At 42.4% G+C, this 21,560-nt stretch overlaps 1 protein-coding gene across 1 annotated transcript; it reads right to left on the bottom strand.

Annotated features, from left to right (window-relative positions):
• Positions 1 to 7,585, bottom strand: LOC139539522 (diencephalon/mesencephalon homeobox protein 1-B-like). The gene is made up of 5 exons (XM_071342563.1): positions 7,364 to 7,585; positions 4,299 to 4,463; positions 3,866 to 4,044; positions 3,012 to 3,399; positions 1 to 2,784 (listed from the first exon to the last, which is right to left on the bottom strand). Exons 2-5 carry the CDS (start codon positions 4,450 to 4,452, stop codon positions 2,330 to 2,332), a joined length of 1,176 nt encoding a protein of 391 aa, XP_071198664.1. The 5' UTR covers positions 4,453 to 4,463; positions 7,364 to 7,585; the 3' UTR covers positions 1 to 2,329.
• Between the last annotated feature and the right edge of the window lie 13,975 nt (positions 7,586 to 21,560).

Below are 21,560 nucleotides of genomic sequence, written 5' to 3'. Positions count from 1 at the left end.
TCAGTCTTCATACATGTGGTTTATTCCCTTGCATTTTAACAGATAAATGACTCACATTTAAGTAAACAATTGAGAAGTACAAGTCTGGGATCTACAATGATAAAATACATATACTGTAGCTATGGCCTGGATGCCAGTCCGTTTCTGCTTTAGTCAACAACACCAAGTTTTTTTTCTTGCTGTCTTTTTAAGGATGTACCAACGCTCTTGAACGCAGAAACAGCCTGGCACCCAGGCGAACATAACATAGGTTGAACAGTTTCATATTTGAACGTCGCTCTGTTCCCCCTGTAGGATTCCATAGACTAATCTGTACCGAGCAGGTATTGGCTCATTCTACTGGGGGTCTTTTGCATTAAGCCACAATGGAACAATTCAAAAATAGGTTGAATGTTTCTTCTAAGTCCTCCGACACAAAAGGAGACATCGACTTATACTCCCTAACCAAGCAGATGGGATGGAAACAAACATGGAGGGGTATTTACAGTACAATGTGGAATAAATTCTTGCAGGTGGGATGTAGCAAAGATCTGTTATATTGACTAGATAGTCTAGTGACTGCTCTAACAATGGAAATACATATCCTCGAAGATGGAAGGCAGACGGGAGGAGGCAAGATCAGGTTAGACCATTTTAGTGAATGAAAAGGCAGATACGCATGTGAACAACAGGCACAACTCCTATATAAAGTCCTTTACTATGTCTTTTTTCCCCCGAAATGCCACGTGCATCCACTTATATCAGTGCATTCATAACAACCTATCCACTGAAACTTCTATTCAATCAAATAAGCCTCCCGTAGCAAATTAGCAATTAAATTTTTTGTTGACCAAATTCAACACTCATTGACCTCCATACAAAAATTACTCACTAGTTTTGTTTTCGTGGTCAGATTTTGGGTGGAGTGAATCATCTTGCTTCGCCTCTTCCTCTCTGGATGTAGCTCTAAAACAGGAAGTACTGTCCATCTGCCAGGTGCAGGGCATTGTGGGATTTGTAGGCTATTGAACTGGCCAGTCTGTCCTGTTGAAAACTCCCATTCAAACATTTACATCTGAGGCTGGAATCTTGATTCAATCTTTGTACCATTTCTATCTTTGTGCCGTTGTAATCCCTGTCTCAGGATGCATGCAAAGCTCATCTTTAATATTATGGTCACCCTCACCACCTCTAGTGTTGAGATCATCAGATATACTGTAGACGGTCATAATGCATTTGCCCCATATGAGATGACGGCTTTGTGATTTAGGAGTGTAGCATTTGAAGTCTCTGATCCAACTGGTTTGGTAGGAAGTATACTGAACAAAAATATAAACCGAACATGCATCAATTTCAACAATTTTACTGAGTTACAGTTCATATAAGGAAATCAGTCAATTGAAATCAATTCATTGGGCCCTAATCTATGGAATTCCCATGACTGAGCATGGGTGCAGCCATGGATGGGCCTGGGAGGGCAATGGCCCAACCACTTGGGAGTCAGGCCCACCCACTGGGGAGCCAGGCCTAACCAATCAGAATGACTTTTTCACCACAAAAGAGCTTTAATTACAGACAGAAATACTCCTTTGTTTCATCAGCTGTCCTGGTGGCTGGTATCAGACGATCCCGCAGGTGAAGAAGCTGGATGTGGAGGTCCTGGGTTGGCATGGTTACATGTAGTTTGCGGTTGTGAGGCCGGTTGGACGTACTGCCAAATTCTCTAAAACAACGTTGGAGGCAGCTTATGGTAGAGAAATGAACATTCAATTCTCTGACAACAGCTCTAGTGGACATTCTTGCAGTCAGCATGCCAATTGCACACTCCCTCAACTTGAGACATCTGTGGCATTGTGTTGTGTGACAAGACTGCACATTTTAGAGTGACCTTTATTGTCCAGCGCACAAGATGCACCTGTGTGATAATCATGCTGTTTAATCAGCTTCTTGATATGCCACACCTATCAGGTGGATGGATTATCTTGGCAAAGGAGAAATGCTCATTAACAGGGATGCAAACAAATTTGAGCACAACATTTGAGAGAAATTAGCTTTTGTGCGTATGGAAAATTTCTGGGATATTTGATTTCAACTCATAAAACATGGGACCAACACTTTACATGTTCCATTTATATTTTTGTTCAGTATAGTAGTGAGATTGCACTGGGTCTATGTATCTCACCTGCAAGGGTGTCAAATAAGTATAGTCCGGTAGGGTTCTTATCTAATAGGCAGTCCCAGTGTACAAAACTGATGCAGTGTCTATAATGTCCAGTCAGTAGAAAAGGTCATAACATCTGACTGTGTCCCAGGTAGCTGCCCTGCCCTGGGGGGGAGGTCAGTCTGGGGGTCAGTTGGGTAGCATGTCCAGGCCCAGGGAGGCAGCGTGCTGCTTGGCCCTCAGACGCAGGTTCTCGATGCTGGTGGTCTTGCTGTTGAGGCTGGGTAGGCTGCTCGGAGGGGCCTGGAGACCCGTCAAGGGGCTGTTCCACACCTGCTGGGCCTGGGACATGGACACTTGGGACATGGACGCCTGGGACAGGGACTGGTAGTAGGATTGGCAGGGCAGAGAGCCCAGGGGGGAGGGCATGTTGACGTTCATGCCCAGGTAGGGCAGTGAGGAGGGGGTACCCATGTCGAAGGAGGGGTAGTGGACCATGTTGTTGGTTGCAGCCATGTGCTGGCGGAACTGCTCCTGCAGACGGAAGAGGCTGAGGGGGGACGAGGCATAGGAGCCTTGGGACACACAACTGCTACCCACGCCACCGCTAGAGGAGGGGAGGGAGGGAGAGCCCAGGGGAGAGTCTGAGAGAGAGAGATTTTAGTTATAGTTTTTATTATTTAAGAGAGAAAGATGTATTTTCCGCTTTCAAGACTAATTCATAATAATATAGAATACATTGAAGTCCTGCAGATAAGGGATAAGCACACTAACAAAAATTGACATATGTGCCTCCTAAGGAAATCGAGGGTGCATCTACAGTATAATAAACACATATGTCTAATGGCCCATTGTCTATGGGATTTCTCACCTGGTGTGGGGCTGAAGCGTTTGCAGGATGGAGATCCTCCTCCCAGCTGCAGCCCTGCACCCCCCTGCTGCACCTCCCCCTGATGCTGCTGAGTATCCTGCAGCCTCTCCCACATCAGCTCCTCATCTCCTTCACCGTTGTCCTCTGCAGCCGACTCGCTGTCCGAGGCCTCTGGGGAGGTGACGTTCACCTCCACACTCATCTCCGCAGGCTGGGGCCGCATGGTCTCCGAGAGGGAGGATGGAGATGTCTGGGTGGAAGGGTCGGTGGTCTTGACCTCTTCCTCGTCACCTCCCTCTCTGTTGGCCTCCTTCTGTTTCTGGAGCTGCTCCTTCTGCAGGCTGCGCTGCTTCTTGCGGAACTTGGCGCGGCGGTTCTTGAACCACACCTGGTGAGAGGACGGATTTCAGTTGTTATACAGTAATAAACACAATTTCATCACTTTGTAATAAACTATAATTCTCTAATAGCCAAGGCTTCTGATAATGTCAATATTGGTGATTTGTTACATGGCTTTGGTTTGTCAAACGTGTACATTTTTTATTCTCACTAATATCATTTGAACTAATTGCATTTGAACTCCTTGACAGCGGGACTCAAAAACATCCACTTGTCATGGCCAGAAGCAAAAAAAGCACCCGAGACCAGCAACGTTGGAAATCTTTAGGGTGGTCCTATGTTCCCCCAGCAACGTTGGAGATCTTTAGCATGGTCCTATGTTCCACCAGCAACGAACAACGGTTAAGTAAGTATTTCTCTTCATCACCCCTACTCCCCCTCTTCTACACAACCAATACTGAAAGTTAAGATGCAGGTGAAATAGTTTATTTATTTAGACTAAGTAGTATCCTCACCTGCACACGGGCCTCTGGTAAGTTGGTACACATGGCCAGGCGTTCGCGCATCACCACGTCAGGGTAGTGGGTCTTCTGGAAGGTCTTTTCCAGGGCCTCCAGCTGCTGGGCAGTGAAGGCTGTGCGACTGCGCCGCTGCTTCCTGTGCTGGGAGCCATACCGGGCCTCGAGGATTATGTCTTGAAATGTGCAGCCATTGAAGGAAAAGAGATTGGGCCAATTTAATTGAGGAACAGGTCAGATAGTGCTTATCAAGAAGCCTTTCTGAAACAATGTAACAATTTATTGCATTGAACTCAAGAACACATTTTGAACATAAGACAACATAATATTTGTCCATCACACAGCATGATAGCCTGATTGTATTGCAAATTTTCCCGACTTATGGACAGATTTACGCAGTAGAATGAGTAAATGTGCAACCAGTTCTTACCAGCCAGTCTCTCTGCCAGCGTGAGCGCGTGCACGGACGGCCGGTAGTCGGGCGCGTGCTGGGCATGCTGCGCCGCCTGCTGGTGAAGATTGTACATGGCATTTAGTGAGTTCATGGCGTGGAGAGAATATCCATTCACTCCGTAGTGCTGCATGGCTGCGTCACCTGTAAATACAGAGGGATAAGTTGTTGTTTCAAACAATTCGTTATTGTTGAATTAGTAAAACCAGTAATATCAGTGTTTGATTTATGTACCTGTAAGCAAGTCTTGGGCTCCAGTTGTAGGCCTAGATTCAAACATCAAGTGGCCTAAATTATTATCGAACATTTTTGTATTACACTTGTATTTATGTAGGCTATGTATTTATATTAAACTTCGTTTTTTATTTCCATTAATTTAAGATGTTTTAAGGTGTTTTATTGTCACATACAACGGATAGGTGCAGTGACATGTGTTGTTTTACAGGGTCAGCCATAGTAGTAAGGCGCCCCTGGAGCAAATTATTGTTAAGTGCCTTGCTCAAGGACACATACAGATTTGTCACCTTGTCGTCTCGGGTATTTCAACCAGCGACCTTCCATTACTGGCCCAACACTCTAACCTAGGATACCTGCCGCCCATTTTATTAAAACTGTCAGTGGTTGATTTCAAATAACATGTTCCAATATTACATCAGTTATTATATGTCTATAACTGTAAATATGTTTCTTTAAGAAGATTCAAGCTGAGAGTGACATTATATGACGGCATTGAGAAACCTAGCCAGCCACTAAACCTATAAACCCCTTTTCCCACGGAGAGCTCGCTATTTAACCAGTCCTTCCCATGAGAGTTCCCCCCACTAAAGCCCGAGAGGCTGTGTGAAATAATTAGCCTACTCTCCTGTGTTATCGCAACATTAATGCTGATATTGATATTCATTAATTTAATGTCGCACTTGACGTTGTGCCTGAATGGCTAAGCGACGTGGGCCTACTAAAAAGGCAAACTATAGGTCCCCTACAGCGCTAGCAGAATTTAAAAACGTCAACAGAAAACTACACAATGATCAGAAATGAATCAGGGACATTTCTCTGAAAAAGCACACAAAATAAATTGATGTGACCAGACTCATTTATTAAATGATATTATCATATTTTCATTGAGTCCTATAAATTGCCTAATTATTGTCATTATCCATAATGTGTAGCACAATAGCGTGCATAATAGCATAACTAACCATTTTTATTTACACAGATTAAGCCTATAGATTACGTTAGAAAATTACCCAAGCCTACTGTTGAAAAGGCTACCTACCACATAAATCAGAAATTGGTCAGTGCGTTCCGAATTTAATCGCATCCTGGGCATTAAACAAGTCAAAACGAATCGTGTTTTAAGACAAGTTGGCCTAGCTTCATGTGCGTTCATATTGCGTTCAATTTTTTTGAACAATTCTGTAAAAAGTATCTAGGCCTACAATAATATTTGTTTGAATATAATTTTATTCCCTCAAAAATGTGGATTAAAATATGCCACTTTTGGATTTATTTATTTTCTTCATTTAGTAGGCTTGCATCGAGTTGAAACGTATGTCGAAAAGATTATACAGCCTACGGTATTATTTTGTTTTATATGCTCTTGGGAATGAAAAGCCCAAAGGGTGACAGCGGAAATTTGTACCCCAACAATAAAGCTAAATACAGTACCAAAATGATAGTATCAGACCGCTATCACGACCTTAACATTTCAGCGTGTAATTGATCATGCAGAAATGTAGAATGCTCGAAGTGACATTCTAAAAATTGGTAATAAAAGCTTAATATAATCAGAATAATAATCAGAATGAACGCTCATAACCTGGATATACCTTATATCAAGTCACGTTCTTATTGTCACCAAATGCAGGAGCATGAACATTTACTAAGATCTGTTTGAATGCTATACAAATCTTGATTTATAATTTATGCTGGAAAAATACCTATTATAAATTGTCAAATGTTTTGCCTTGACAATAATACAGTAAGTAGTGTAATGAGGGGGTCATTTCAGACACATTTACAGGGATTATCATAGGCCTAAAATACAGGCTCAAATCATAGGCTTACTTTTTACTGTCATTTATTTTATATATTTTTTAAATATATATATATATTTTTACAATGGAATGATTTACAATAAATTGGAATATGCCATAGGCCATTAGGGAACACTTTACTCTGTCCCAGACGGTGCTTATCAAAATATTTATTTAGCTTCCTGAGTATTGGAGTTGAATGGGAGCCGTTTCTCCCGGTCTATGGCGGCTCCCGCCCCACTGCCCGGAGGCTTGCAGTGGCGGGTAGATGTAAGGTTAAATATATGCATAGGGAACCCCTGTTGGCTACTCGTCTAATGTAGGTGCAAATAGGTTTCAACTACTAGGTGTGTGTGTGTGATTAATAATGTCCTTTTTTGAATATGACTGTTCCTCATATAAGTGTCATTGCCTGTAGCCTACATATTGTTTACAATTGCTTTATTGAGGTTTTAAATCCTTTTCATCACTCAAAATATGAATCTCTCGATGTGGACAAAGTCAGATAGCCTTGGGGAGCTGTTTTAACACTCATTATGCTAATTGCCGTGGATTTAGTTCTATCCCAGACACCGTAGAGGCTAAATATCGGCCCGCCGATATGCCTGTACAGGCGACACACTCTTTCTTCTACATTAACCCTTTATTCAAGTTTTGCCCAAAATTACCCCGGAAGACGTGGATAATTTAAGAAACTATTCCGGAGATTTAAACATTTTTATGAAATAATGTTGAAGTCTAAGTTTCAGTTTAGATCTATCAAATCAAATTGTATTGGTCACATACACATGATTTGAAGATGTTAATGCGAGTGTAGCGAAATGCTTGTATTCCATGCATAATGAGAAGACCCGGGCAATATATTGCTCCAAGGTTTAAATGGAAGAGGTTTAAAGTTGCAAGGAAATGCAATAAAACTGGAATTATGGCAGGCACACATCATTTTACTTTACTAACAGGTCCAACCTGATTCGTTATACAGATGCACGCCTTTCAAAAAGGTCTTACCTCTTACGACGCTGCCCGTGGGGTCTTGGCCTATAGCCTATGTCCGGCTGTTTTCAAATGGAATATTAGCTTTCAAAGTATCACCTTGTGTATTACTTCTCAATTCCGTGCTGTTTAGTCCTGTATACTCATTTCTGAACTCCAAACTCATCAGGAATACTGTAGTCCGTTTTCTGCGCGCGGTGCTCTCACTCTCCAGTCGTTGGAGAATACGGAGAGCTGCCATCTAACGGGCTCGCGCACGACGATGGGCTTTAAGGAGCTCGAGCGCCTGGTGAGGTCATGCAGGATTTCAAATGGACCTTTGCTGTGTCAACCAAAATAGTTTTTTTCTACTCCAGGCTTTCTCATTACTGATTTAAACTATTACTTTATTTACCATTTCCTGGACATTAATGTTATAATCATAGTATCATTAAGCTTATCAAAATATCAATATTATTATTATTATTCTCGCCATATAGGCCTACACCAACATATTTTAATTTCATTTTCTTAGGCCATAAACTTTTAATTGTACGTAGAGGCATGTTGCTCAGTCTATATTTTGATATGCAGAAATATAAGTGTTTCTTTGAGACTCATTATCTTAATTCAAATATACATTTGGTAATTGTTTTGCATGTTGGCCCTTTGTAGTCTACTGTGTGTATATATTTGGTCAATATGCAGTCAATTTTCAAATGGAACACGGAATATTGACTAAAATCTTCCATGTCATGTTGCAAACGCATGTAACATTATAATAGCCTACATATAATCATAGCAATAATAATAGTAATAATAGGTTAATTCAAATCTGTGGTAAATAAGAACTTATGATTGTTCATTCAAGAAGTGCCAATGGCTTCAATGACGCTTTCATTACAATGGTTTGCATGCAGGGTTTGAGGTGTTTAAAGGGCTATTAAGTTACTTATGCTTTAATTTTATTTGCTTTTCGACTTTGTCGAGCCACTTGCAGAGGAGACTGCGGTGGAGAGCTGGCTAATAGACGCTAGGGTACTGCCTTTAGAAACTCTCCCGGCCCCAGGGGATTTTAGGTTAGGATTGCAGAGACAAGACGCCATTTCAGCCTCCAAAAAACGGTCTTAAAATGACTGCTACTAAGAGGATTAAAACAATAATGCCCCTCTCTTCTTCAAGGTTTTTAGAAAACATTTATTCTCCTGGAGAAAACCCGTTTAGGCTGGAATTAAGGGCAGCGAAAAGTAGCCTTCTAATGTAGTGCATATTTTGTTGAATTTCTCCAAGAGAGGAGAGAAAGTGAGGGGGGGGGGGGGGAAATCTTAAACTCAATTTGATCTTTGGCCATATTCATACATAGAAGTTTCGACTTTACACGGAAAGAAAACGTGTTAGCACTCGCGACAAAGTCACAATCCAGTTTGTGAATTGCCAATAACAACTATGCCGGGGAAATGATTTTAAAAATACACTCAAGGCGAATATGTTGTATTTTATTTGTAGGTCGTGCAAGTCTCACATCTTGATTGACTACATGGGACAATTGGGAAACTTATGATGCAAATAGTGGTAACGATATTAAATTGTTGTGGAATGAATAAACCGTTTTGGCTTAGCCTGGTGGAATAATCAGGTTGGCAGGACGAGTTACTGCGCGCCCTGGAGATCATTACGCGCAACAGATGGACTGTTCAATATCTCTATAAACCATGTTTATTTGTGATACTTTATCATATTAGGCCTATCTACTACAACAATGATCTAGGCAGATCCAGTAATTTTAATGAGAGGTTTATTCAACATCAGAATGGGTGTTTTGCTGGCATGCAGGTATTCTCTTGTTTTAAATCTTTGATTTATTGTCGAAGAAAATTATTCCTGATTTGAGTCTTGATGGGTCATTGTGACTTAATAGCCATGATCATCCCTTATTATAATGATGACAATGATTTAGGCCTAATAGTCATTTTCAATATTCAACGAATAAGAGTAAATATAGGGTTAATAGACCTAATGGAAATAACGACAACACGTTTGGCAATGCATCAATAAAGCTGAATTGGGAGTTAATTCGTATAAATGCACATTCGTTTCCCATTGTTTGTTCTTATTTTTGGGAAAGTTTTTATTCCTTCAACGACCCTCTTTTGTCAGCACATATATCACGAAGTATTTGGGTCTGGGAGAGAAATCGGATTAACTTGTGAACTGATGGAAATGAGAACGTAAACGGGAGGCAAATCTGGGCAGTGTCTCTTTGTGGGAACACTTTCTAAAGCAATTAAAGCGAGAAGGTATACCCCTCTGCTGCTCTTCCTCAAATCAGCTTTCTACAGAACTTAATGTGGGCTAATGTCCAGCGCGTCGAAAGGGTTTAAAGCCAAGAGTCATGACGAAGACTAATTTATATTAGGCCTACAGCGATATTTCTCTCTCAATACAATTCAATTTAAGGGCTTTATTGCTCTAGAGCTCATTGTTTTCTGCATACCCGGCATCTGCTCAGTTCAGACTTTATCATGTTGAAGCCTCGAATGATCCGTGTCTTTGCTCTTCATCATCTCTGAATGACGTAGGCCTGCCTGCTTTCAGGATCTAAAACTTTATCCAGTCATATCAGGACTTTGGCAGCACATGGCTTAATAAACTAACTCGAGCGGTGAAACACTAAATGGAAACTAAAGGACTTTCGATTCCAGTTTAATCATGTTTATATACGCATACGCGTTTGTAATTTTACAGCTCAAAAATAGAGCACATTTTATATTTGATATTTTGCATTAATAGATTGGAAAATGGAGTCTTTCAAAGCACATTGAGCCATTATGAGGTTTTTGCAACTTAATGAATACATTATTATTTTCTTCCAATCCTCCCACTTTTCGTGCTTTCATTCAAGGTTATTCAGGGCTGTGCTCATTTACGCTAAATGAATCATTTTGATGTATGGGGGAGAATTGACTGCTACCTGGGGACTTGTGACGAGTAATAAAGCAACTGGCCAAGAGCAATCTTTTAGACATGTTATCAGCAGGTACTTGCCTTTAAGAACCCCCCGCCATGTTAGGTCCCGTGTGGCTCAGTTGGTAGAGCATGGCGCTTGCAACGCCAGGGTTGTGGGTTCATTCCCCACGGGGGGACCAGGATGAATATGTATGAACTTTCCAATTTGTAAGTCGCTCTGGATAAGAGCGTCTGCTAAATGACTTAAATGTAAATGTAAATGTACCTCCCCCTTGTCACGCCCTGACCTTAGAGATCCTGTTTATGTCTCTATTTTGGTTTGGTCAGGGTGTGAGTTGGGGTGGGTATTCTATATTCTATTATTTGTATTTCTATGTTTTGGCCGGGTAGGGTTCTCAATCAGGGACAGCTGTCTATCGTTGTCTCTGATTGAGAACCATACTTAGGTAGCCCTTTTTTCCACCTGTCTTTGTGGGAAGTTAACTTTGTTTGTGGCACATAGCCCTTAAGCTTCACGGTGGTTTTGTATTGTTTATTGTTTTTGTCTGCGTCATTTTCTTAATAAAAGGAATATGTACGCTCACCACGCTGCACTTTGGTCCACTTCCAGCATCGGCCGTGACACCCCTATGTTAGGTACCTGCTTTATGGGGATAAATGCCCTTTCTTTTTATAGGAATCTGTGTTATATTATTTTTGTAAAGTACTATATATGCCACACACACACACACACTGCAAAGGCAAGTCCAGCTGTGTGGCGCCCACCGACACCTCCCTCACACATTCTGTGCTCACTTTGAGGCAGACAAAAGCGAGGCATCAAGGAAGACGCTGCTCCAGGTGCTTTCAGTCTCCGAGAATGACGGGAGGAAAACTTTGTGACTACTCAGTAAGCCGCCGGCCCATATGGTGTCCCTGACCGCATCCTCAGAGTGTGTGTTGACCAGCTGGCGAGCATCTTCTCAGACGTCTTCAACCTGTCCCTGCCCCAAGAAAAGAGACCACCACCTTCCCAGTGCCCCAAGAAAAAAAAGGTGACATGCCCAAATTACTTTCGCCCCTTTGCACTAACCCCGGTCATCATGAAGCGCTTCGAGAGGCTGGTCATGGTCCAGATCAAGGCAAGCATGCCAGGCACACTAGACCCACTCCAATTTGCCTACTGCTCCAACAGATCCATGGAAGATGCCATTTCCATCGCTATTCACGTGGCCCTAACACATCTGGACAAGAGGAACACCTATGTGAGAATACTGTTCATTGACTACAGTTCAGCATTCAACACTATTGTTTCTTCCAAGTATGACACCAAGCTCAGAACCCTGGGACTGGACACCACCTTCTGCAACTGGATCCTGGACTTCCTGACGAGCAGACCTCATGCTGTGAGGATTGGAAACATCTCCTTCACACGGACTCTTAACACAGGTACGAGCCACGACTGCATGGCTTTGCGAGACACTAACTCCAAGGAGGTAAGTGAACTGTCATTGTGGTGCAAGGACAACAACCTCTCCATCAACGTCAGTAAAACAAAGAAGTTGATTGTTGACAACATCACCACTCTTGTCAAGAGGGCGCAACAGCGTCTCTACTTCCGCTGCACCATCGAGAGCGTCCTGAGCGGTTGCAACTTGTTGCATCACGGCCTGCTACGGGAATTGCTCCCTCCACGACTGCAAGGCCCTCCAGCGGGTGGTGAAGACAGCCCAGTACATCACTGGGACCTTGCTCCCACCCATCCAGGACATCTACTCGAAACGATGCCAGTTGAAAGCCTGCAGCTTCATCAAGGGCCCAACACACCCCAGCCGTGAGCTGTTCACTCGCTTTCCGTCAAGACCATATAAGAGCATAAGGTCTGATACCAACAGGCACAGAGCACAGAGCTGAACTGCACTGACTCTCCACACCTTACGCACGCACACACACACACAGACATTCACTACCGGTCAAAAGTTTTAGAACACCTACTCATTTAAGGGTTTTTATTTTATTTTCTACATTGTAGAATAATAGTGAATAAATCAAAACTATGAAACAACACATATGGAATCATGTAGTAACCAAAAAAGTGTTAAACAAATCAAAATATATTTTATTTGAGATTCTTCAAATAATCACCCTTTGCCTAGATGACAGCTTTGCACACTCTTGGCATTCTCTCAACCAGCTTCATGAGGTATTCACCTGGAATGCATTTCAATTAACAGCTGTGCTTTCTTAAAGTTCAATTCCGCAAATTCTTTCTTTAAGATCAGGTCTAAGGTAAGACCCAAATGCAGACTGCCGAAGTAACAATGTTTATTACAATTGGGGCAGGCAAACGACAGGTCAAGGCAGGCAGGGGTCAATAATCCAGAGAGGGTGTAAGGCACCGGAACAGCAGGTGGGGTCAGGTCAGGCAGAGGTTGGTCATCCCGAGCAGTGGGGCAAAGGTACAGGCATGGCAGGCAGGCTCATGATCAGGGCAGGCAGAATGGTCAACACCGGGAAAACTAGGAAACAGGAACAAATTGACAGACAGAACCAGAGGAGAAACTGCTGCTAGGCTTGACGAAACAAAACAAACTGGCAACAGACAAACAGAGAACACCGGTAAAAATACACAGGGGATAATGGGGAAGATGGGTGACACCTGGAGGGGGGTGGAGACAAGCGCAAAGACAGGTGAAACAGATCAGGGCGTGACACTTAATGCGTTTGAGCCAATAAGTTGTGTTGTGACAAGATAGGAGGGGTATACAGAAGATAGCCCTATTTGGTAAAAGACCAAGTCCATATTATGGCAAGAACAGCTCAAATAAGCAAAGATAAATGACAGTCCATCATTACTTTAAGATATGAAGGTCAGTCAATCTGGAAAATGTCAAGAACTTTGAAAGTTTCTTCAAGTGCAGTCGCAAAAACCCTCAACAGCTATGATGAAACTGGCTCTCATGAGGACCGCCACAGGAATGGAAGACCCAGAGTTACCTCTGCTGCAGAGGATAAGTTCTTTAGAGTTACCATCCTCAGAAATTGCAGCCCAAATAAATTCTTCACAAAGTTCAAGTAACAGACACGTCTCAACATCAACTGTTCAGATGAGACTGTTTTGAATCAGGCCTTCATTGCTTGGGCCAAGAAACATGAGCAATGGACATTAGACTGGTGGAACTTTGTCCTTTAGTCTGGAGTCTAAATTGGAGATTTTTGGTTCCAACTGCCGTGTCTTTGTGAGACATGATGTGGGTGAATGGATGATCCCCGCATGTGTATTTCATACTGTAAAGCATGGAGGAGGATGTGTTATGGTGTGAAGGTGCATTCCTGATGACACTGTCAGTGATTTATTTTGAATTCTAGGCACACTTAACCAGCATGGCTACCACAGCATTTTGCAGCGATACGCTATCCCATCTGGTTTGTGCTGAGTGGAACTATCATTTGTTTTTCAACAGGACAATGACCAAACACACATCCAGGCTGTGTAAGGGCTATTTGACCAAGAAGGAGAGTGATGGAGTGCTGCATCAGATGACCTGGCCTCCACAATCATCCAACCTCAACCCAATTAAGATGGTTTGGGATTAGTTGGACCGCAGGGTGAAGGAAAAACAGCCAACAAGTAATAAGCGTATATGGGAACTCCTTCAAGACCGTTGGAAAAGCATTCCAGGTGAAGCTGGTTGAGAGAATGCCAAGAGTTTGCAAAGCTGTCATCAAGGCAAAGGGTGGCTACTTTGAAGAATATAAAATATATTTTGTTTTAACACTTTTATTGTCACTACATGATTCCATATGTGTTATTTCATAGTTTTGATGTCATTATTTTTTACTATTTTCTACATTGTAAAATAATAATAAAGAAAAACCTTTGAGTAGTTGTGTCCAAACTTTTGACTGGTACATACATGCATACATGCTACACACACATCACAACTACTGCTACCAGACTCTTATTATTATTATTATTGCGAAATACTGCGCATTTGAAACACCTGTAAATACTGTACTATAATTGTACCTTCCTGTATTATACTTATGCTAAAATGTTTATTCTATTCTACTGATCCATTTACTTTATGTTCGTATTCGTAACTTTTTCTATTTCTTACTCTTGTTGCATTGTCGAGTGAGCATTTCATTGAAAACTTGAAACACACACGTTTCATGCATGAAGTACACATTTTAAAGGGAAGTGTTTTCATAGATTTCATGTTGCTCATTCACATTCCTTGGTTTCTGGTAGCATTATACTCCTCATTAACAAATCACATTGCTCTCTTGTCTTCAAATCAAAGTTTATTTGTCACGTGCACCGAATACAACAGGTGTAGACCTTACAGTGAAATGCTTACTTACAGGCTCTAACCAATAGTGCAAAAAAGGTGTTAGGTGAACAATAGGTAAGTAAAGAAATAAAACAACAGTAAAAAGACAGGCTTTTTACAGTAGCGAGGCAATAAAAGTAGCGAGGCTACATACAGACACCGGTTAGTCAGGCTGATTGTGGTAGTATGTACATGTAGATATGGTTAAAGTGACTATGCATATATGATGAACAGAGAGTAGCAGTAGCGTAAAAGAGGGGTTGGCGGGTGGTGGGTGGCGGGACACAATGCAGATAGCCCGGTTAGCCAATGTGCGGGAGCACTGGTTGGTCGGTCCAATTGAGGTAGTATGTACATGAATGTATAGTTAAAGTGACTATGCATATATGATAAACAGAGTAGCAGCAGTGTGAAAAGAGGGTTTGGGGGGGCACACAATGCAAATAGTTCGGGTAGCCATTTGATTACCTGTTCAGGAGTCTTATGGCTTGGGGGGTAAAAACTGTTGAGAAGCCTTTTTGTCCTAGACTTGGCTCTCCGGTACCGCTTGCCATGCGGTAGTAGAGAGAACAGTCTATGACTGGGGTGGCTGGGGTCTTTGACAATTCCCTCTGACACCGCCTGGTGTAGAGGTCCTGGATGGCAGGCAGCTTAGCCCCAGTGATCAAATCAAATGTATTTATATAGACCTTCTTACGTCAGCTGATATATCAAAGTGCTGTACAGAAACCCAGCCTAAAACCCCAAACAGCAAGCAATGCAGGTGTAGAAGTGATGTACTGAGCCATACGCACTACCCTCTGTAGTGCCTTGCGGTCAGAGGCCGAGCAATTGCCGTACCAGGCAGTGATGCAACTAGTCAGGATGCTCTCGATGTTGCAGCTGTAGAACCTTTTGAGGATCTCAGGACCCATGCCAAATCTTTTTAGTTTCCTGAGGGGGAATAGGCTTTGTCGTGCCCTCTTCACGACTGTCTTGGTGTGTTTGGACCATTCTAGTTTGTTGTTGATGTGGACACCGAGGAACTTGAAGCTCTCAACCTGCTCCACTACAGCCCCGTCGATGAGAATGGGGGCGTGCTCGGTCCTCCTTTTCCTGTAGTCCACAATCACCTCCTTAGTCTTGGCTACGTTGAGGGATAGGTTGTTATTCTGGGACCACACGGCCAGATCTCTGACCTCCTCCCTATAGGCTGTCTCGTCGTTGTCTGTGATCAGGCTTACCACTGTTGTGTCATCTGCAAACTTAATGATGGTGTTGGAGTCATGCCTGGCCATGCAGTAGTGGGTGAACAAGGAATACAGGAGGGGACTGAGCACGCACCCCTGTGGAGCTCCAGTGTTGAGGATCAGCGTGGTTGTGTTGCTACCTACCCTCACCACCTGGGGGCGGCCCGTCAGGAGGTGCAGGATCCAGTTGCAGAGAGAGGTGTTTAGTCCCAGGATCCTTAGCTTAGTGATGAGCTTTGAGGGTACTATGGTGTTGAACGCTGAGCTGTAGTCAATGAATAGCATTGTCACATAAGTGTTCCTTTTGTCCAGGTGGGAAAAGGCAGTGTGGAGTGCAATATAGAGTGCATCTTCTGTGGATCTGTTTGGGCGGTATGCAAATTGGAGTGGGTCTAGGGTTTCTGGGATAATGGTGTTGATGTGAGTTATTACCAACCTTCAAAGCACTTCATGGCTACGGACGTGAGTGCTACGGGTCTGTAGTCATTTAGGCAGGTTGCCTTGTGTTCTTGGGCACAGGGACTATGGTGGTCTGCTTGAAACATGTTGGTATTACAGACTCAATCAGGGACATGTTGAAAATGTCAGTGAAGACACCTGCCAGTTGGTCAGCACATGCCTGGAGCACACGTCCTGGTAATCCGTCTGGCCCCGCAGCCTTGTGTATGTTGACCTGTTTAAAGATCTTACTCACGTCGGCTACGGAGAGCGTGATCACACAGACGTCCGGAACAGCTGATGCTCTCATGCATGCCACAGTGTTGCTTGCCTTGAAGCGAGCATAGAAGTGATTTAGCTTGTCTGGTAGGCTCGTGTCACTGGGCAGCTCGCAGCTGTGCTTCCCTTTTGTAGTCTGTAATAGTTTGCAAGCCCTGCCACATAGGACGAGCGTCGGAGCCGGTGTAGTAAGATTCAATCTTAGCCCTGTATTGACGCTTTGCCTGTTTGATGGTTCGTCGCAGGATTTCTTGTAAGCTTCCGGGTTAGAGTCCCGCACCTTGAAAGCGGCAGCTCTACCCTTTAGCTCAGTGCGAATGTTGCCTGTAATCCATGGCTTCTGGTTGGGGTATGTATGTACAGTCACTGTGGGGACGACGTCCTCGATGCACTTATTGATTAAGCTAGTGACTGATGTGGTGTACTCCTCAATGCCATCGGAAGAATCTCGGAACATGTTCCAGTCTGTGATAGCAAAACAGTACTGTAGTTTAGCATCTGCTTCATCTGACCACTTTTTTTGTAGACTGAGTCACTGGTGCTTCCTGCTTTAATTTTTGCTTGTAAGCAGGAATCAGGAGGATAGAGTTGTGGTTGGATTTACCAAATGGAGGGCGAGGGAGAGCTTTGTACGCGTCTCTGCGTGTGGAGTACAGGTGATCTAGAATTATTTTCCCTCTGGTTGCGCATTTAACATGTTTGATAGAAATTTGATATAACTGATTAAAGTTTCCCTGCATTAAAGTCTCCGGCCACTAGGAGTGCCGCCTCTGGGTGAGTGGTTTCCTGTTTGCTTATTTCCTTATACAGCTTATACCTCAACAACCTCTAACAATGTATCCAGTCTTAGTCTGAGGTTCCGTCCTGTCTTCAACAACCTCTAACAAGGTATCTAGTCTTAGTCTGAGGTTCCGTCCTGTCTTCAACAACCTCTAACAATGTATCCAGTCTTAGTCTGAGGTTCCGTCCTGTCTTCAACAACCTCTAACAAGGTATCCAGTCTTAGTCTGAGGTTCCGTCCAGTCTTCAACAACCTCTAACAAGGTATCTAGTCTTAGTCTGAGGTTCCGTCCTGTCTTCAACAACCTCTAACAAGGTATCTAGTCTTAGTCTGTGGTTCCGTCCTGTCTTCAACAACCTCTAACAAGGTATCTAGTCTTAGTCTGAGGTTCCGTCCTGTCTTCAACAACCTCTAACAAGGTATCCAGTCTTAGTCTGAGGTTCCGTCCTGTCTTCAACAACCTCTAACAATGTATCCAGTCTTAGTCTGAGGTTCCGTCCTGTCTTCAACAACCTCTAACAAGGTATCTAGTCTTAGTCTGAGGTTCCGTCCTGTCTTCAACAACCTCTAACAAGGTATCTAGTCTTAGTCTGAGGTTCTGTCTCAAATGGCACCCTACTCCCTACACTTCTGAACAGAGCTCAATGGCCCCATTTGGGCCATCAGAATGGTGGATAATGATACGTCATCTGTAAGTTGAATCGGAAAGTACTGTAGAGGGTGAGGGAAATGATCATTCATAAATAGATGCAGTGTATTTCTCAATCCTTAATGTAAGACATATTAAAGGCCCAATGTAATCAAAAGTGTGATTTTTCGGTTTTATATTTCCACATTATGAGGTTGGAATAATAATGTGAAAATTATGATATAGTCCTTTAGGTGTAAGAACTGTTTGAAAAGACTGCCTGAAATGTTTGCCTATTTTGGTGGGAGGGAGTTTTGGCCCGCCTCGTGACCAGAGGAGACTGGTGGGAGGATCTATAGGAGGACGGGCTTTTTGTAGGCTGGAATGGAATACATGAAACGGTATCAAACACATCAAACGTATGGACACCACGTTTGACTCCATTCCATTCATTCCATTCCAGCCATAACAATGAGCCTGTCCTCCTGTAGTTCCTCCCACCAGTCTCCTCTGCTGGTGACATCAACAGGCGGTAAATTAGTTGATAGACCAATAAGAAAGAGTTTAAAATCTCTCTACCAAAAGCCTCAGCTGAGTCCCCAACAACCGGATGTTCCGGTTTTCAGGGGAAATGTAAAGAGAGCCTGTGACACGACTTCCGCTCTTGGATGTTAACAAGGCGACACTCAGTCTTGGATTGGTCGAACAGTGCAGAAGAGTACCCCGACAGTTATTTTGATTTTCGTCATGACCAGTATGTAGGGTATATAGTTTATTTTACGCCTGCTACGTTAGGTTACTCTGCCAATAACGTTTTCCCCTCCCCACTCAGACCATTCCCAGACAGTTCTAGCAAAATTCTTACTTGAGAAAATGCTTTTTGCTAAGAAGCTTTTTTTGTTTGTGTTTGACGATTTTAATTGAAAACAATCACAGTACCCAGAAATGATTTAATATTGAGATAAAATGGCTGCATTTGACCTTTTATGGCTGCAGGCCGGTGTCGGGCTCAATATGACAACAGCCCGTCCAAGTGCAGGGCGCGAAATTCAAAAGATATTTTTTAGAAATATTTAACTTTCACACATTAACAAGTCCAATACAGCAAATGAAAGATAAACATCTTGTGAATCCAGCCAACATGTCCGATTATTTAAATCTTTTACAGCGAAAACACCACGTATATTTATGTTAGCTCACCACCAAATAGAAAAAAGCACAGACATTTTTCACAGCACAGGTAGCATGCACAAAACCAACCAAACTAACCAAGAACCAACCAAACTAACCAAGAAACAACTTCATCAGATGACAGTCTTATAACATGTTATACAATAAATCTATGTTTTGTTCGAAAAATGTGCATATTTGAGGTATAAATCATAGTTTTACATTGCAGCTACAATCGGAAATAGCACCGAAGCAGCTAGAACAATTACAGAGACCAAATTGAAATACCTAAATACTCATCATAAAACATTTATGAAAAATACATGGTGTAGAGCAAATGAAAGACAAACATCTTGTGAATCCAGACAATATTTCCGATTCTTTAAGTGTTTTACAGCGAAAACACAATATAGCATTATATTAGCTTACCACAATAGCCAAAAACACAACCCATTTATCAGCAGTAAAAGTTAGCGATCGCAAGAAAACAGCAAAAGATATATAATTTTTCACTAACCTGGACAAACTTCACCAGATGACAGTCCTATAACATCAGGTTATACAATACACTTATGTTTTGTTCGAAAATGTGCATATTTAGAGCTGAAATCCGTGGTTATACATTGTGAAAACTTAGCATCTTTTTCCCAGAATGTCCGGATATATTTCTGACACTCACCTATTCTGACCAAATAACTAATCATAAACGTTACTAAAAAATACTTGTTGTACAGCAAATGATAGATACACTAGTTCTTAATGCAATCGCCGTGTTAGAATTCTAAAAATAACTTCATTACGACATACAGCTTACGTTATAGCGACACAGCGCCAAAACTCAAGGCGGAAAACACAACAACACATTTTCGACAGAAATAGGAAATAACATCATAAATGGGTCCTACTTTTGTTGAGCTTCCATCAGAATCTTGTACAAGTGGTCCTTTGTCCAGAACAATCGTTGTTTGGATTTAGAATGTCCTTTTTCCCTCTCGAATTTGCAAGCAAAACTTGCCAAGTGGCGCGAACCTGTCCATCGTCAACAAACGCAGAGAACGGAACACGCCAAAACTCCCGAAAAAATTTCAATAATCTGATTAAACTATATTGAAAAAACATACTTTACGATGATATTGTCACATTTATCAAATAAAATCAAAGCCGGAGATATTTGCCGTCTATAACAAAAGCTTTTCAGAAGCCAATGCGGAAGTCCTTTCCGCGTCTTCCTGAGCAAAGGAAATTGGGGTCCTGTCATTCCAAGCTCTCTCTTTTGACCATAGAAAGAGCTAGAGACCCCATTTCACCTCTCACAGCCTATTGACATCTAGTGGAAGGCGTATGAAGTGCATGTATACTAATAGATTTCAAGCAAACGATTAGGGAGGCCCTGGAACAGAGCCTCGATTTCAGATTTTTCACTTTCTGACAGGAAGTTTGCTGCAAAATGAGTTCTGTTTTACTCACAGATATAATTCAAACTGTTTTAGAAACTTGAGAGTGTTTTCTATCCAATAGTAATAATAATATGCATATTGTACGAGCAAGAATTGAGTACGAGGCCGTTTGAAATGGGCACCTTTTATCCAAGCTACTCAATACTGCCCCTGCAGCCATAAGAAGTTAAGAGACAAAAGTGACACTGCATGCTTGCATTCAAAAGATATCAAACCATAGAAAATCTGGGCACGTGTTTATCAAGCAGTGCTGATCTAGTGCTGATCTAGGATCAGGTCCTCCCTGTCTATAATAATCATATTCATCATGATCTAAAATATATAACTAATCCTAGATCAGCACTCCTGAGGCACTTTATAAATATGGGCCTTTCATGCCAAATAGTGTCTGCCTACCAAATACTGTCCCTCCCTGCATCACAATGGGATTTGGTTAGCTCCTAGCGTCCATTGCCCTGTTGATTATTTTAAATATGAAAGATATAAGGCATCATTTTGCTATAGGATTCCTGGGCAGTACAACTCTTAGGGTAACCACAGACCTCATAGCAACTCATCTCAACAGGTGCGTAGGTTGAGAATCATTGGTGTTAATACTCATAATAACTGACATAAATCGGACCCTGGTGCCCCTATTAGCTCTGTATTGTATAGTGTAACCAGAAAGGTAGGGATACGTTGATTTTAAGTCATATTGGGTACTAGTAATGGGTACTGGATATTCTGTGTCAATAGCACCCTTGAAGGGTTTGACTCCAATGGACCCTGTAGAATCTAGATCTGCCTGGAGGGCTGAAGCACTTCTGGTTTTTGTTTCTACCTGGTAGTTAATTGCACCCACCTGGCGTTCCAGGTATGAATTAATCCCTGATAAGAAGGAGAGTATAAAAAACAGAAGTGTTTCGGCCCTCCAGGACTGGAATGGGGAAGCCCTGATCAAGATACACCCGTATCACATATCCTACACA

The sequence above is a fragment of the Salvelinus alpinus genome, chromosome 15, assembly GCF_045679555.1.
Source record: "Salvelinus alpinus chromosome 15, SLU_Salpinus.1, whole genome shotgun sequence".
NCBI classification, from domain to species: Eukaryota; Metazoa; Chordata; class Actinopteri; order Salmoniformes; family Salmonidae; genus Salvelinus; species Salvelinus alpinus.
This window is presented reverse-complemented; position numbering and strand designations above follow the sequence as displayed.

What these genes read in the sequence shown, in the direction of transcription:
- LOC139539522 (XM_071342563.1), bottom strand. Translation starts at nt 4,452, where the DNA reads ATGCAGCACTACGGAGTGAATGGATATTCTCTCCACGCCATGAACTCA. An exon ending in GCTGGCAGAGAGACTGGCTG is followed by an intron (nt 4,045 to 4,298) that starts GTAAGAACTGGT and finishes GCACATTTCAAG; the next exon opens with ACATAATCCTCGAGGCCCGG. An exon ending in ACGCTTCAGCCCCACACCAG is followed by an intron (nt 2,785 to 3,011) that starts GTGAGAAATCCC and finishes TCTCTCTCTCAG; the next exon opens with ACTCTCCCCTGGGCTCTCCC.